Genomic DNA, 18,291 nt, shown 5'->3' on the forward strand with positions numbered 1-18,291 from the left:
GGCCTTGAATCTGCTCCCACAGTCCTCAGGAAAAAACTGGGCATAATGGTGGGAGTTTGCAAACCCAGAGGAAAGACAGTGAAGACAGATGCTTGTCTGGGGCGCCCTGGGCAGTCAGCCTTGCACAGTTGGTGAGTTCCAGTCTAGTGGGGAACAGTCCCAAAGAAATCCTAAATCACATTTGAGCTTGTTCTCAACACACGTGTGTGGGCACACAGCCGTGCATACCCCGCCCCGCCACAAACATGTATAATATACCTGCACACACATAGAGATAAATAAAAATAAAAATGAATGCTGAGATGAGAGGTGACTTAGAGAAGTGGTTCAGCTCTAGTTACAGACAGGGGCACCCAGGCTCAGGAAGGAGGGTGAGATTAACCCCAAGCCACTCTAACTGCAGTGAGGGCCTTAAGGAGACTGCACTAAGCCAGCAGCAGTCTTTCTCTGGGGGCAGAAGAAATGTCTTGACTATGTTTTCCACTTTCGGGGCAGTCAAGGAAACTTTTGAGATGACATAATATACGGTTTCCAGTTGCATATTCCCCCCTCCCTGCCACGATTTCGTAGGAAATCCAGATGCAAATTACCCATCTGGATGTCACAGGCTTATATTCGGTGGTCAATGGAGTGTGCATGTGATTGGCAGAGCCCAGCAGCCGCTGGGCGGGAGCTGAACAGGCCTCCCACCGTGGCCTCAGTGCAGAGACAGTCCCCAGCACCGCGCTTGCCAGGGGACAGCTGTCCTACAGATAGCGTTTTCACACCTCTCGCAGAAGAGCAAACATTTGCAATGACTCCAGGCCATAAAGATGCTCGATGGTACCCATTTACCTTCTGTTCAGAGTTTCCTTCACTTTGACCCTCTGCCAGGCTCCATTACACTACTCACAATGTTTTCACCAGAAAAATGATTAGGACAAATTATTAACCAAGAACCCCAGCTAACAATATGGTCATTTCCCCAATGCCCTTGACCAAGACTTCAGCAGCAAATTAACGTAGAGGGACTTAGGACTGGGTAGACAAAGAGCAGAGCTGTAGTACCTGGTAGTTGAGAAGCTACACTTGGGGTTGAAAGGAAAGAATCACACCATGTGAAAGTAAGTTTGGCTTTGCGTTGATTTTATGCATCATTCAAGACGGCATAGCTCAAATACTTCCTACATGGAATAGTTCTTGGCATTTCCTTCAGTTAAAGGCTTTCCAAAGCGGAGCCAGATATGTCTGTTTATTTTCCCTCATGTTTATGTAAAATATTAACTCAAGCCTTCACATCTGCGTGCCTATTGTCACTAGCTGCAGCATTTCCGTGGGCGTGCTCAGAGTGAGAATTATCGCCATCTCCACCAATGTGTGGGTGAGATTAGCTACCCGACTGTGGTTCCAGGCCCTTCTTATTCTCCCACATATGACAAGTGCTCCCCTTCCCTCCCACACGATTGAAATTCCAAAGAGTTTTTCACTCTCCCCTCATGCCAGCTGCTGTATATTTAGTGATTCTAGATGAATCTTTATGATTGCTTAAGAAAAACTCGATTAGTGAGCTAAATAGTCTGTGAATAATTGACTGAATTTCAAAACGGAAGAGAAAAATGGTGGCAATTAGGCCTATTGATTTTTCTTTTTGTGCTATAGATAACAGAGCTTATTGAATTTTATGATGCTACCCTTAAAAAGTTAAGTGATTAAATGATTGGCTTTTAGGAATTCAGTTGTAGTATAGTTGCAGACAATTTCATCGGTCAGAAATCTAATTATTTATTTTTGGCACCAGGTGTTAGTGAGTGCTATCTCTTTATCCTGGCAGAAATCCAGTGATGTAGTGAGGAATGACAGAGAAAAAAATGAAAAAAAAACTCACAATTTAAAAGCACATAGACACAGCAGTTACACAGCCACAGTATAGCAGGTAAAACAGACGGAGGAGATTTTGTGAAAACCTTGCTTGATGCAAGATATTTGTTTTTATGATATTTTCCAAAAATTTACTGCAAAATCATGAAAGTTGTCCTTGAGAAAACTTTTGGTAAAGATAGAAAACCACAGCTGTGCCACCTTACTCAGAGGGTATAGTCCAAGGACCCAGGTGGTGGCAAGGGCATCTAACCATCTGGAAGAAGGTCGAATGGGAGGGACCTAACTTTTCATAATCCATGCACGAGTTTCCTAAGGCATCTGTAACCTACCACAGTGAGCATCTGGATGCGCTCTGGTGGTTTTGAAGGCCAGGCATCCCAAACCCAGCTCTTGGCAAGGTTGTCCTGGCTACGGTGCTCACTGAGGGACCTATCTTCAGCCTGCTTTTGCAGGTGCCGGGATTCCTTGATTTGCTGCCTCAGAGGTTCTGCTGAAGGGGTCGCTTGACCTTTTCCTCTTGTATCTTTTCTGTATCTCCATCCCAAACCTCCCGTAGAAAGACACATCTGATTGCATTGAGTGCCCGCCCAGGTAAACTCCTCTCAAGATACCTAATCTTGTATCTGCCCACTGGTCCCAGAAGATCGACTTAGGATCTTTGGGAATTCAGTTTTGGGTTGGGGCCATTCATCATTGACTGTTAGCCATTCTGCCAGCTGAAGATTTTAAGCATGCCTCATGAGTAGTGTCCTTGTTATAAACCCATCTGAGGCTGAAGACTCACTGTGTCCTTATGTATCAGTATGGAGAAAAGGAGGTGGTCTCAGCACAACTCGTGAAATCAGAGCCCCGAGAGTGAGGGTCTGCTGACTGGAGGGTGCTCCACAACTTTGCTCCTTGAGTCACATTCACAGCAGGGACAGAAATAGGTCTTCCGAGTGGGCGGTGACTGATGGGAACACCTTTCTAGACAGATTTCTCAGTATTCTTAAATAGTAAGCAGACAGGAAAGTCAATTCTGAGATGCTTAAAGTTCAAACGAGCTCACATATGAGTTACATATTTAATCACGGAAGCTTAAACATCACCAAAGTGGGAAAGACGATGCTAGTACTGAGGTGATACAGTGAGAACAGAGAGTTAAGGTCCATTTGTATACCTAGAACGGCCTTGCCAGACCATGGCTGCAGGTGACTCACTTTTCTGTTACTAGTTTTTTTTTAACCTGACATTTATTCTCTCTCATATTCTCTCTCTCTCATATTCTCTCTCTCTCTCTCTCTCTCTCTCTCTCTCTCTCTTCTCTCTGTCCTTCTTTTCATGTGTCAAAGGTTGTTCTACTTTAGTCCAGTCTGAGCTGTCTTTTTAAATACGGAATTAAGACTCAACAAATCTACTATTCACAAACTGTGCACTTTTTAAAAAATAAAGAGTATGTGTTCTTGTCCACGTGAGGGTGTCTGTGTCTGTGTGAGGGTGTCCGTGTCCGTGTCTCTCTGTGTGTGAGAGTGTCTATGGTTGTGTGAGGGTGCCCATGTCTCTTTGTGTGAGGGTGTCCGCGTGTGTGTGAGGATGTCCATGTCTGTATGTGTGTGAGGATGTCCATGTCTGTGTCTGTGTGAGGCTGTTTGTGTCTGCGTGAGGGTGTCCACGTAAACCAAAGGAGGGCGAAAGGTCCCGTGGAGCTGGAGATACAGGCAGTTGGGAGCCCCTTGACTCAGATGCTGGGAACCTAACTCAGGTCCTCTGAGCCATCTCTCCAGGGCACCAGTCCCTTCCTTTATCTTGTTTTCAACATATTCATCTGTAAAATGAGAAACTGTAAATGCAAATCTCAGAGGAGATAATGTGCCCACGGAATGAGATAATACACAGAAAATATACTTTAATCAATCCTCACATAAATATATCTACTTTCATATTGCTTGTGTGGTCATAAGCATTCAGCTTAGTGTTTGACTATATGAATGTACACTTTTTATGTGTAGGTATTTGTCTTCTTACAGGTTTATTTGGCATTCAGCAGGCTGTCTACATGCTCCATACAGCTGTTTCCCAGTTTCTCATTTGAGGCCAACAGCAGTGGGCTAGCTAGATAAGGGATAAGAAGTCACTGTGCTACGTGAGGCTAGGGCACTTGTTCTTTATTGTAAATAGCCATTTGCAAAAGAACTTCTCAAGGAGACTGTAGAAAGTCTAGACGATCATTCTCTGGCCCCATACCCACAAATGGGACAAGCCCAAGCATCTGTACCTTATGAAACTGAATGATATGTTTTCAATGTGCAGCTCTCAGACCTCATCAGAGGTGCTTCTTGGTGCAGTGGACAGAGGTTGGCAGAGAAATTCACAACTGGTCTGAGGGCAGAGAATAAGTGTGTATGGAGGGAGTGTTCTCTCTCTCTCTCTCTCTCTCTCTCTCTCTCTCTCTCTCTCTCACACACACACACACACACACACACACACACACACGACATCTACATCACTCCGCTCTTTCAAAAGCCCAGGGACCATTGCAGAAGAGGGGGTTGGAAAGACTGTAGGAGCCACGGGGAAATGAGGATCAGAGCAAAGTAGCAGTCACTGGGCAGGGCACTGTGCTTGGGCTGCAAAGCAGCTATGTTTGCCTGCACAGACTGGGACAAGATGTAGCCAGTTAGTATTCCACCATGGAAGGGACAGGGGGCCAAGGGTTCATAAAGAGAGGAGCTATGGTCAGCTGATATCAGTTTCCTTGATGAACATGGCCCTGAGAGGTTGACCATGCTCTTACGGATGGCTCCACAGCTGGGAGGATATGGGAAGCACAGACTGGACTCAGCGGGTTAAAGGAAGAAAAGGAAGTGAAGTTGGGAGGTGGGTGGTAGATCTGGGAAGAGTTAAGCGAAGGAATTGGGGGTGAATATGATCAAAATATATTGTATGAAAGTCTCAAAGATTTAATAAAATATTGATATTTAATTAATGGGACTCCATACTTGTGCTTATTCTATTTTTATTTTAAGAAGGAAAAACTTAAAAACTAGAGGGAAAGAAGAAGACAAAAATCTATGACTTGATATTTATAGGCCTTGGTCACAAAGTCCTTTGTTCTTAAAAATCTACACGAATTCACCATTTGGATATAGCCTGCTTTGTTGTCTTCTTATATGGCACAACTTTTTTTTTTATATATATAGAAGACTGTAACTTTGCCTTCTTAGCTGTATGTAGATATTGATGATACCAAAAGGTGTGAAATCTATCCTAATGCATACTGTACAGATACACAGCTTATTCCCTGCCTGTACTGTCCTATGTGTACTTCTTCTCTACTTAATTTGATGTTTTCCTGGGACTTTTTTATTAGGTTTCAAAATTCGGTGTTCTCTTGTTTGAAGCTGTGGCGGAGCAATCCCCTCATCTGTGCACAGAAATGGTTCATTTTGAGCAGATTCAGAAACACCCCCACCCCACTCTCTCTGATTTCCCTCTCAGTCTGGTAAGGATATTTTTAACACACCCTCCAGATGCTTCTGAGCAAGCACCCTGAGAAATATTGAATGGGGTTCAGACAAGGAGCCCAGCTGTTCAGATTTCTCTTAAAAGCTGTTCTGAGTGTTGAACTCAAAGGGAAGAGGCTGTTTGAAGGGGAGGGTAGCAGGGATGTGCCTTAAAAGGTGTTCTTGATACAGAAGTTGATTCTGAAGCTGATCACTTATGTCATAGGAGTTGCTATTGGAACAGTATGGAGGGTGGTACCCACAATGCCCTCAGGGGTTCTGGAGGAAGTACTTCCCCTGTGTGCCCCGTGCTAGATGCTAGATGTGACTGCTCCATTTACTCCTGGTTATCGACACATGCCTAGCATTCAGGCTATTATACTAGTAGAATGCATGGAATTAACTTCTCATGTTAGCCTAATACTGTTGCCATTCTCTGGTCCTTTTTGGAGACCCGAGCACAGCTTATTAGGCACAGAGCAGAGCTGTAAGTACGGGTGTGATCTGGGAGGCCAGGCAGTAGTGGCACACGCCTTTAATTCTAGCACTTGGGAGGCAGAGGCAGGTGGCTCTCTGGGAGTTCGAGGCCAGCCTGGTTTACAAGAGCTAGTTCCAGGACAGGCTCCAAAAACTACAGAGAATCCTGTCTCGAAAATCCAAAAACAAACAAACAGAAAGCATACAGAAAAATACCTACTGAGAATTTCAGAGAGGACTTATTACAAATCACATCTGTTGGCTATAGAATACAATGTATATAAAAGGTCAATGTTGTATCCTCAAGCCCTAAGCCTTTCTCAAGCAGTGACAGGGAGATGTGGAAAAGTCCAGGCATACCTATTTTTACTGTCCCTAGCTGAAGTAGTCAGATAATTAGATAACACAGTTCTGGAGACTTTGCTGGCAATCTCACATGCCTTGGGGGTGATGAACAGTCAGATACTTTTACATTATAAGAACCCCTAATGATCATTTTGGTTGCTTCATTTTTTGTTGCATTCAGAGACTTTTCCAGGCTCACATACACAGATGGTCCCTGGCAGACAAAGGTTCTCTCTCTACCTATTACACCAGGTACCTTAAGAAGGAGGAGGTCTGGCATTTATAAACTGTTATTTACATAACACGAAGAAGTAGCACATTCTATTTCCAGGGTCATATGAGCAATAGCAGATGAATAGCAACACACAGAAAATTCCAGAAGTAAAACAAAAACCATTTGTAAAACGGGGCGAGGAGGACAATGAGGGAGAGTGTAGCAATAAAAGTTCAAGCACAGACCTTGATGTCACTAATCAAGTCCCCAGATACTATGACATGGGTGTCCTCAAAGAGGAAAGATTGCCTTTGCAGGGAGGAAGAAAAATGTCAAAGTATTTCTGAAGCATGTCCTCGGTAAAGCACGTCCTCTCTCTTGAGGACAGTCAGAGCCAGGAGGCAGAAGAGTGGGTGATGTTAGGCAAAGGAGGAGAGGAGAAAGGGAACTTTAACACAGAGGCTTCAGACCTGTAGGACTTCAGGTGAAACTGAATCAGCACTTACGTTGAGTCTGGAGTTACTTGTCTGTCTGGATCGCTTTTCTGCCAGGAGGTCTTTGACGGTGTGCTTCACTCTCACGCCCTGGTACACGCGTTTGCTGTAATCCCCTGAGACTGAAGCAAATGGAAAAGTCACCATCAGGTACAGATGGGGCCAACAGGTCACCTGCCAAAGGCTGAAGCTCATGCTGTTGCTTCCTCGTTCGAATGAGAAAACTCTCGAATTTGAGATGGATTCAAATGAGTCCTATTTCCTGCTGCTTGATGAAAATTTGCCCCCCCTCCATTAGATGGAAGAGACACGCCCCTATCTCCTACACAGTGGCTCTTCAAAGTGACCTCTTATTTTCCCTCCATTTTGTCAAGATTCGTTACAATAAGATTTACAATTTATGCTTTGGTCACAAGACCAAGGGTTGAATGAACTTGGAATAATGCCTCTTACTACACAGGAAGAAGTTAAATTTGCATGACCCAGGTTACTATGAGACTGCATTCCCACCCTGTTCTGTTAGGATGGGGACAGAAATTCAAAGTGGATTGTTTGACAATTATGTTCCTAACAAGAAAGTCATCTGGGTTCTGTTTACCTCATTACATGTGTTTTATCTTTGAAAATCTGATGATTGGATTTAAGGAATTGCTGCTAAAATCTATGTCAATGGAGGCTGGGGAGAGGCTCAGTTGGTAAAGTGTTTGCTGTGTTTGGGGGACTCCATAAAAAGCCAGGTATGGAAGTACGTGCCTGTGAATTCAGCAATGAGGAAGCAGAGACAGGAAGATCCTTTGGACTTTCTGATCTAGCTGAGTCAGCAAGCTCCAGGGTCAGTGAGACCCTGCTTTAAAAAACAGTGTAGAGAGTGATGGAGAAAGATATTCCATGGCGGTCTCTGGCTTCCACCCACACATGCATGTTCACCTACACACACACACACACACACACACACACACACACACACACACACACACACCCTCAAAAGAAAACTATACCCAAAATTAAGAAGAGTTATTGGTTTAGTTAACATGGTGCTGAGTACTTACTCTGAGTAGTTGTTGAAGATACTATAGTAAGTATTTGCATGCATTATTTAATTTAATCCATTTATATAAGAGCAAACTGGGCTAAGTTCTTTTCCAAATCCTCTACTGATAGCAATATAGATGCATTTTAGACTCAGGTCAATTTGTAGCTCTAACAGTTAGGGAAAAAAAACTTCGCCAATAAGTGGCAATGGATGGATTTATAAAGAAATGTCTCCCCAAGGTTCTGCAGTTGGCCAGCACTATCTTTAGCGATTGTGGGATTGGTGAATTAAGACAGTCAAGTAATTACTGCAGAATCTTCTGCTTGGACCACCTTGAAGGTGCGTTCAAGCACCGAGTTAGTGGCTGAATTAGACACAATTTAAAATATTCTTAAGCTTGAAATTGCTGCGGTAGGTCGGGTGGCTATGACCCACTTCAGCTGAAGTGTTGCTGGCTTACAAGCAAATTCGTCTGGTACAGACTGGGTATCTGTGCAAATGACAGAGCATACTTATGCATACATGGCTGAGGCACATAGACGACTCTAATCCGCTTGAATTTGTTAAAAGTCTAGAGTATAGCTAACACATACCAATTTGTATTACATTATCACATAAAGAATGGAATGAAGGAGAGAGAACAGAAAGAGAGAGAAACAGAGAGACCCAAGGATACACAGAGAGAACTGTTATAGGCAAGGTAATGGGTAGAGGAGGTTGTTGGTTTATCATCAGGAGTTACTTTGCCTCACATTACTACTGGTGTGGAAAAACGATAATCCTTCAGCCCTGTTTTCTTCATATGTGAAATGATTATAATTTCTTCTTAGCTGTCTTCAGGGATTTATAAGGGAAAATAACATATATATCTTAAAACGCTTTGAAACTACTTAGTTTCATAAAAACAACTGTATGCAGATGGAGTGGGAAAATAAAAGTAGGTTTCAAAAGAATGAGTCACCTAACTCGAGTAAAACCCGCACAGTCTGCTTTCCATGAAGTAAGATTATTTCAGTGGTCCTTTTTGTCTAATTTTGACAGAGGAATGAAGTGCTTCTTTCTAATCACCACCTAATATAAAGTATGATATTTGATCTAGAATAGGTTATATCTTATTTGTTTTCAGAAAAGCCCTAGGCTATATTTATTAATTAGTCATTTATCCAATATTTTCTATCTGTCAATAGAATACAAGAGAACATACTGTTTAGTGGAGAGGGAAGTAAACTTAAAATAATTATAAAGGAAATGTACCAGGTACAACAGTGAAAATCTTCTGGAGTATTTAGAGAAACATGGGCTGTATTACTTCCTTGTGGAGACAGGGTGGGTGGGAGTTGGAAAAGGCAGGATGACATGTGAGTGGAGGCTTTTAAGAACATTCTAGGTGTAAAGGCCAAGGCAGGCAAAGATCTGGGAGCAGAACAGAATGAGGTGTGAGGGAGGAAGTGGCCAGAGGGGGGACCGGGGAAATGAACAGCATTCAACCATGATGTTGTTTGGTCTGCTGCAGGAGCTGGGACTCATCCTGTCAGCAGAGAGCCACTGAAGGCTCTTAAGCAAGGGCAGGTCTGCCTCAATTTGCATTTTAGATAGACTCTTCAGACAACAGCATGGAGGGTGGATTTGAGAACCACAAAGCCACAGGGAGACCAGTTTAGAGAATTCTAGAGTAATTGAGACAAGAGATCATAGGGCAGGTAGGAGGGCCAGGAGCAGATGTGAACATTTTTTAGAGGTACGAGGTTATGGAGGAGAAGATTAAAAGGAAGTCCCCATGTTTCCAACATTGCTCTAAGACATAGTTTTGGAGCCATCATGATATTGATGACAAATGAGGAAAGAGGAAGTAATCCCTAGGGGGAATGTTTGATGAGATCACAAGATGACGAAGTTACAATCTGCATCTGGCCTACTGGGATAAACAGGTCAGGATAGTCTAAAGTGCTGAGACAATTATATTGAAATCCCTATGACACTGATGGTGTGTGTGTGTGTGTGTGTGATATAATTATTGACATGTATTCATTATGCATATTAATAAGTTTCATAAAGACATTTTGCATTATATAATTATCTAGGATCCACAAATGAGAGAAACATACATTTGTCTTTCTGAGCCTGACTTGATTTCCTTAACATTATGTTCTCCGTTTGTATGCATTTTGCTGCAATAGCGTGATCTCATCTTTCTTTATGAAGGAATAAAACTCTATTGTATATCACTATATCCTGACACACAGGGCAGGGGTTCTGGACTGGAAGATGAATGACAGAAGCCAAGCTGTATCCTGACACATAGGGTGGGGCTTCTAGGTCAGAAGATGAATGACAGAAGCCAGGTTGTATCCTGACACACAGGGCAGGGCTTCTAGACCAGAAGATGAATGACAGAAGTCAGGTTGTATCCTGACACACAGGGTCAGGGCTTCTAGACCAGAAGATGAATGACAGAAGCCAGGTTGTATCCTGACACACAGGGTCAGGGCTTCTAGACCAGAAGATGAATGACAGAAGCCAGGTTGTATCCTGACACACAGGACAGGGTTTCTAGACCAGAAGATGAATGACAGAAGCCAGGTTGTATTCACATTTGAAGAAATATTGAGAGAGGGAGAGAAGACTACTTCTTTACAAAGGAGATGAAGGAAGATCAATAGGAGAAGAACCAGTGCCCATCAAGAGCTTAGGGGGAGACCTTACAGGAAAGAAAGAAAACTATCTGACGTGGTAGAATGAAGATGAGGATACCAGTGTTCCCAGTTCAGTGGTTGGTGTGGTCCTTAGCAAGAGAGACGGAAAATGTGGGGGTGCCTAGAAGTCAAATGTGGATGTTGAGAGGAATGGAGACAGGGAAGGGCCCTAATCAGTCTTGAAGTTTGAAGAGAAAGAGTAGCAAGGGATTGGATTATGAGCACAGAGAAGTTCAGTATTAAGCGGAGGTTTGCTTGGGTTTTCCTGCCTATGCACATGTTTAGAGGTAACAAAAACTTAAAGATATTTGAATAAGAAGAAAAGAATAAAGTATTTGAAAGGAACACTAGAAATTAGTTTTAAAAAAGTAATAAACTGGGATAAAAGCCTCTTGGTCCTCAGCCTCTAAGAAGGAAATAAGATGGGACATGCGGGAGGGGTGATTAAGACAGTCACACTTTGCATGAAGAGTAACCCCAACAGGGAGGTTAATGGGGATCTTAATGGTTGGAAGAAAGTAGGGGTCAAAGCCTGGTAGACATATCAAGTTGAGAATAAACAATTGAGTTTCTCACCTGGATCTTTAGCATCAGTAACGAGGAACTTGTGAAGGATGCAGATTCCCAGATCCTACTCTAGAGCACTGAGTCAGAAACCCTAGGGATGTGGTCTGGCTCTCTGGGTGACTCTGATTTCCTCAGAAGTGCCCGAATCTTGACCAGACACAGCAGGAAGAGTTTTATGACGTTCCTGTGTGTGGTGAGATCTAACTGTGGCAGTCCTGCTGAGCAATGAGAGGGCACGCTGCATGATGGAAGGCCCAGACTCAGACAGGCCTGGAAAGGAAGAGAGGGTGGAGAAGAGGTCCAGGCTGGATTTCCCATGTGTCTGCAGACAGTCTTGACATTGCTTTTCTCTGAAGGACTTTGAAATTGATTATTTGAATCTGAACTAGCAATTTCTGTCTTATGTGCATGCCAAAGAGCCTATGGTAAACATGCTTTTTGTAAATAATTTAAATAGCAATCACATGATAATTAACAGGTGAATAAAGTATACGAGACAGAAAATAACCAGATGGAAACTCTGGAAGTTTTGCCATCAAACAATTGGGTGTGTGTACCTATTGGTCTCGACTCAGCATGAAACGGGGGGTTGTATGCCATAGAGGATGTTAAATAAGTCTCAAACACATAGCAGAATCCCGTTTTAGTGAGATCAGTGGGACATTTCCATGTAAGAAGGAGTAGAGTTGAGTGCTCTTTGGATGTCTAAGCAAAGTTTTGTGGGAGGGCATGAGGCTGAAAGGGAACTTAGAAGGATGTCAAGACAGGTTAGAGGAGAGAGACGCTGGGGCTAGCAGGTACGCAAAGGCTAATGAGAAGAGGCAGGAAGAAGCCATGCTTGTGTGGAAGGGGTCAAGTATTGGTGCAGTTTTCCTTTATAACTAATTAATTACATGGATGTACAGTGCATGGACATGTGTGGATGTATGTGCAGAATCTACAGGGGGATGTCTGGTCTCCTGCTGTCACTCTCTTCTACAGGAGGATTGTTGGGGTTTTCTGGCTGCCAGTGAGCTCCAGGTTCGATGAGCGACCCTGTCTCAAAGCGATAAGGGAGTGACAGCAGGAGATGGTTTCTATGTAGAGTTACCATGCATGCGGGGTCATTTCCTGCTCCTTATATGGGTGTTGGGGATTCAAACTCATATTCCCTTTTCACATGGCAAGGGCTCTTAGTTTAAATGAACCTGTATGTAGATGAGTTTCAAACACTCACCCAGGCTCTGACCTACACTTTAGGTTTGGAAAACCGTCTCTGTATGCATCTGCAGCAGACACTTCAGCCTGCCCATGTCCACATAGAAACCATCTCCTTCCTACTTTCCAAATGCTTCCCTATCTTAGCCGATGACAGGATAGGTCGAGAATCTCCTGAATCTTCCTTCATCTCCAGAAGAAATGCTGTCCTTTCATGAAGATCATTCTAGTATCCCTCTAATGAAGTAGCTCTCAGCCTGTGGATTGCAACCTCTTTGGGGGTTGAATGACCCTTTCACGGGGGTCGCATATCAGATATCCTGCATATCTAATATGTACATTATGATTCATAACCGTAGCAAAATTATGGTTATGAAGTAGCAGCAAAAATAGTTTGATGCTGTGGGGGGAAGGAGGGGAGTCACCACCGCATGAGAAACTGTATGAAAGGGAACTGTATAGGAAGGTTGAGAACCACTGTTCTAATGTGCTTCCTGTTTCCATCCTTCATCCCGGCCCAAGTCTATCCTCCCAGCAGTCGGAGCCATGGGGCTGGGAGCCACGGGAGGCGGGGGCGTCCTTAAAAAATCCAGCTGGGTCATTGCTGTGCTCAGAGCTACGCAGCACTTCCTCATTCCCTCAGGGAAAGCCAAAGCCCTGACAGCAGGCTCAGATGACCCTGCTCTCTGGCTCCTCTGTGCTCTCTCTCTCTCTGCACTCTAGTGTGGTTCTGAAACGTACCAAGGGTGCTGATGCCAGAGGATACTGCTGCCTGTGAGCGGAATGTTCCTCTTCCTTTACCTCTCCATGCTTGTGACTGCCCGCCCCCTCTTCCTCTGTCCTTTATCTCTCTGCCCTGTGACTGGTCGCCCTGCCCATCTGTCCTCTACTCCTGTGACTGCCCGCCCCCTCTTCCTCTGTCCTTTATCCCCTTCCCCCTGTGACCCACCACCCTGTCTTCGCTCAGAGCCCTGGTGTTAAGGTCATCTCCATGAAAGCATTTTAAATATTGCACCGTCCCTATATACATTCCAGATTCTTCTTCTCCTGTACTTTGGTTCCTGTTTAGGGCCCACCGTTTTATAATGTCCCATAGAGTTTCCTATTTCGAAGCACATTGTTGATTGTTCCTTGTGAGAAGAGGGTGTCTCACTAGCATACCCTGATGCCTGTGTTTGCCACACACTAGGCGTCTAAGGAAACATCTTGTAGAAAGATTTTTTTCATCATTGCTGTTAAAAGTAATGCAAGTGCTGAAGTAATCCAATAAATGTCTATAAGAATTTATTTTATTGGGCTGGTGAGATGGCTCAGTGCATAAAGGGGCTTGCCACCAAGCGCGACAACCCAAGTTCAATCCCCAGGTCCCATATAGTAGGAGAGAACTGACTCCTACAAGTGGTCTTCTGACTTTCACATGAATGGTGTACTGTGTCGTATCCCACTCAACCCACCTATGCATGTACATGAATAAATGTAATTAAAATTTTTAACACATTAAAAAGAAATATATTCTGTCATGCATGGTTTCATGAGGGTGACGTGCTGTGGAAATGAGTTGTTCGGCAATTTCAACCTTGGGCAAACATCACAGAGTGTAATTTTGCAAGTGAAGGCAGTATGAGGTCATTGTATGACATAATGTGACTGACAACTGTCCTCTACACATCAGAAATTGACTGAAACATTGTAGTGCACACTTGATATCAAAGATGAAAGAGGCTACTAAATCTTTAACAGATTTTTTTTAAGTGAGGAGTTTTATTGGGGAAGCGAAGGGAATGGGAAAACGGAGGGAGAAGGGAAGAGAAGAGAAAAAAAGAGAGAAGGATGGAGGAGAGAGAGAGAAAGAAAGAGGGAGGGGGAGGGAGGGAGAGTGGGAGAGAGAGAGAGAAAAAGAGAGAGAGAGAGAGAGAGAATAGGAAAAGTCCTGCCTGCCCCTTCAGAGGAACAGCGGGAAAGATTTATGACCTTTGTCATAGTTTTGGAAGATTTGAAAAATATTTGAAAGCTTCATGGACGAGTGGATCCTACAACAGGGTTTGGATGAGGATGCAGAGGGAGTGGGAACTTATAAATGGAAACTAGCATGCAGCAGCAAAAGTAACAAGAAAGGGCAGATTTAAGAGACCTCTCAAAGTGACACACATCCATGCACACACACATGCGTATACACACATGCACAGATATGCACAATACATACACATACACAAACACACAAAAGCAAACAGTGAATGATGAAGATTTGGATAGGGAAAGAACATTTTAAATATGTTGACTTTGGGGTTGTAGGGATACAATCAAATAAAAAAGTAAAAGTGTCCTGTAGATAAAACAAGAATTTAGATCTGGGTTGGCACAGCATGTCTTTAAAACTATTATAATTAGAGCCATGAAAATAGCGCTCTCCATAGAACAACTTGCAACAAAAAGAAAGAGGATATTTAGTCGGAGATGCTTAGGGAAAGGAAGGTCCATGGAAGGACCACTGTGGGAAGAATCTAGAAAGACAGTACAGTAGTGTTGGATTAGTATGGAAGGACCAGGGAGGGGTCCTAGAGAAAAAAGGATAACGAGCAATTTCAAGGACCTGGTACTTAGCAGAGGTTCAAAAACTGCGTATTACATATATGTATATATATGTCAACTCTACAAGTTGTTGAAATATCTATATCTCTATCTATCTATCTATCTATCTATCTATCTATCTATCTATCTATCATCTCTCTCTCTATCTATCTATCATCTATCTGTCTGTCTATCTATCTATCTATCTATCTATCTATCATCTCTCTATCTATCACCTATCTATCATCTATCTATCATCTATCTATCTATCTATCTATCTATCTATCTATCTATCATCTCTCTATCTATCTATCTCAGTAACACTTTAAAAAAGCTGGGAGAGATGAACTTGAGCCAGTGGGATTGGAAAGGTTCTTAAAACTTGGGAGTCCTTTCATAGGAAGCAGAGGTGAAGATTTTAGTTTTGGGTGTCTAGGGGCAAGGGTAGTAGAGAAATGAAAGGAGCCACACAGCCAGCTCTGTAGCACCAGTGTGGCATTGTGAACATCTACTCTGACAACAGCCCAAGTGGATGTATGGAAAAAAAATTCAGCAAATCAATGGAGCTTAGCATAAGTTCTTTAAAATCCCACAGTTTTCTTCTTTTGGAAGCGTCTATATTCTTTGTTCTGGATGGAGTGGTATTTAGAGTTCACAAATGTTCCTGGCATTTCCACTCCTAGATACTTGACTCTCTCTGTACACTGTGTCTACCTAGAGTCCACACCTGCGTCGGCAAGGAGGACTGGAGAGTTTTTATTCAAATATCCTAGATACAAACTTACATTCAGATCGGTTGTTGAGAAAACAGAGACGAGTGTTTCCAGAGAGAAAGCACACGCAAATTCATCAATAGGAATCAATTTATGCTTTAGAATCGGGAAAGAACTTGGCACTGCTGGGTTATGATTATGTATATGTAGCCAAATGTGTCCGTCACACTGTTCCCCCCTTTCTTTGGAGAATTTGATCCACAGTAGACTTAATGGTGTCGTTGTTTTCATTTGTTTTGAAAATTACTTTTCCCATCAAATCAAACTCATATATTCTAAAATTGATTTAATACTTAAAATACCGGTGACCCTCCCTCAAAGCATTTTTAGTTATGCTAAGTACACACATGATATTTGAAACACATACTTATTTTAGTATTTTAATGAATTTTTTTGAGCTATGTTTTCTTGCTTTTACATTCTTTGGAGAGGTAAGGAGGGGCTTGTGACATAAAGCAGCAGAATGAAACGGTCTGGTGAAAGAAACAAGGAAGAATCCAGAATCACTTCAGGAAAGGAACTACATTTTGAGTTATGCAACTGGACAACAACACAATGAAGTCAGTAGGCACAGGTGTCTGAATTATAGTCCCTTGGGACAGTCTACATAGGCCCCGTCACCCGAAACAAAGTAGAAATACTGAATGGGAGGGGTTGTCGATGGAGAGCCTGTGTTTGTTCCAGATTCTGCTTGTCAGAGAGGCAAGAATGAGGTCCCAGCCAGCGCAGCAGAAAGACAGTGTGCTCAGTCTGCGTGCATTTACTCTCAGCACCCCCGCCACGTCCCGTATGTACCCCTTCCCTTATCCCATTCCATAGACTCTAGCTGCCTCACCAAAGCCAAGGGAGATATCTCTCAGAACCACTAGTACAGCTTGCTGTACATCTGCTAGGAGCCCACTGTTTGTGGGTCTGCTTCTGATCTGGGGAGACAAGGGGTCAGGGCCAACAGTCTCCAAGCTCATGGAGTCTAGAAGGGTTTTCTTATTAATCTGAAAGAAATGTCCATTGCTCAGGGCTGCATAAGCAGTACAGATGGAGCATTTTCAGCAGGACCAGTGAACTTACTGAGCTTTCTTTAGGGTCACATTGAAGTCATTTCATCACGCAGGGGCTACCCACAGCCTGTCTCATCTCCTGCCTCTTAGCCCCCACGGGGGAGCCCTGGGCTCTCCCACCAGTAACCAGGGCCATGTTACATCAGGCAGGAGCTCTGACAGGTCCATCCCACTTCCTACATTTTGGGAGGGATCTCCTTAGGAAGAGCTTTCAGTTAAGATGCATCATTATTGTTCAAAGTGCTTAATAAAAATTTTTTTGAAGTATTTCTTCTGTCATTTATTAACATTTATGTTGCTATTATTGACATCTCAGATTTGATCCTGACTGGGTAGGTTCTATTCTACGTCAACACTAACACATACCACTTCAAGATGAACATGCTAGGAAAGACCTGTATGTACTCTGAATTCGTGAAATGACGCTCAAGTCTCTTCTGATCTTGGATGTTAACCAAAAGAGCCTGAAGTCAGAAGCCAAGAGATGTTTTGAGCTTTGTACACATGTGTTTTTTTCTTCCTTTCCTTCCTTTATATGAGGACTTCCCAAAAAGTACCTACATTTAACACAAAGTTCCATTACACTGGAAAAAAATGTGTCAACATTCAAGCCATCATTTTATGAGAATATTGTTTATTTGAGTAGATTGCTTGCTCGGAATGAGTGTCTATTTAAACTCAAGGCAAACTCAAATCAAATCTAAGAGCAATACATTGTGACTTGAGTTATGAAAATATTAACAACAGTTGACTTCTGCCTTTGTTCTTAAATTTGTGTGTACTCTAGCCAAAGACAGTGCAATTGCATTTTTATGTTTGATGAGGTTAGGATTGTTAAGAATTAGGATTTCTAAAGATTTCTTTTATTGTAGTAATCCACTCACCACTGTCCATCCTGGGTGGTGCCACAGCGTCAGGCCTCCGGTAAATGTCCTTAGAGAGGGTCCTGATATCCCACAGAGCTCAGGCTGGTCCTGGTGGGGAGCCTTCTGCACAGGGAACGATGCTTCTGAGATGACCTGCTTCAGATTTGATTAAATGCAAATCTTTGGTGTATGTTTCTCTCCAATTTGCATCCCCAATGCAGATTATATATGAAGGTACTTTTTCCCTCTCTAAGGATTTTTCTTCAGTAACAATGAGTTTCCATTAGGAAACAACTCTCTTAAATGTTTGTTATGGAAACAATGGAGCTTTTATTCGCTTCGTGAATAGCAGTGGTGTTTCCTCATCCCTTAAATTAGGGTTTGGCTTTAGAAGATAGTGTGTTGCCTGTAAAAGTCCATATTGTCCGGTTGGTACTGCACTTGTATTGCCTAGACTGTTATGGTTTTTTTGAAAGTGGCTACTTTTCAGACATAGTTAAAATCTTAGGAAGATATTTTCATTTACAAACAGAAATAAAATATAAAACCATTTAAATACATGTAGATAGCCTTCTTATTTATAACCAAATGTGTATACTACTTCAGAGATTCATGTATCAAATATTTCTCAGCTGCTTTAAAAAAACACTCTGTACAGTTGCCC

At 42.8% G+C, this 18,291-nt stretch overlaps 1 protein-coding gene across 1 annotated transcript in view; it reads right to left on the bottom strand.

Annotated features, from left to right (window-relative positions):
* Positions 1–17,782, bottom strand: part of Pou2af2 (POU class 2 homeobox associating factor 2) — a 42,250-nt gene extending 24,468 nt beyond the window's left edge. The window contains exons 1-2 of the mRNA XM_048417571.3: positions 17,646–17,782; positions 6,885–6,994 (exon numbers count right to left, since the gene is read on the bottom strand). Of these exons, the coding sequence (XP_048273528.1) occupies positions 6,885–6,994; positions 17,646–17,655 (120 nt within the window). The 5' untranslated portion in view covers positions 17,656–17,782. The remainder of the gene's footprint in view (positions 1–6,884; positions 6,995–17,645) is intronic.
* Positions 17,783–18,291: the final 509 nt, after the last annotated feature.

This window comes from Myodes glareolus, chromosome 4 (genome assembly GCF_982192425.1).
Source record: "Myodes glareolus chromosome 4, mMyoGla1.1, whole genome shotgun sequence".
Lineage (NCBI taxonomy): Eukaryota > Metazoa > Chordata > Mammalia > Rodentia > Cricetidae > Myodes > Myodes glareolus.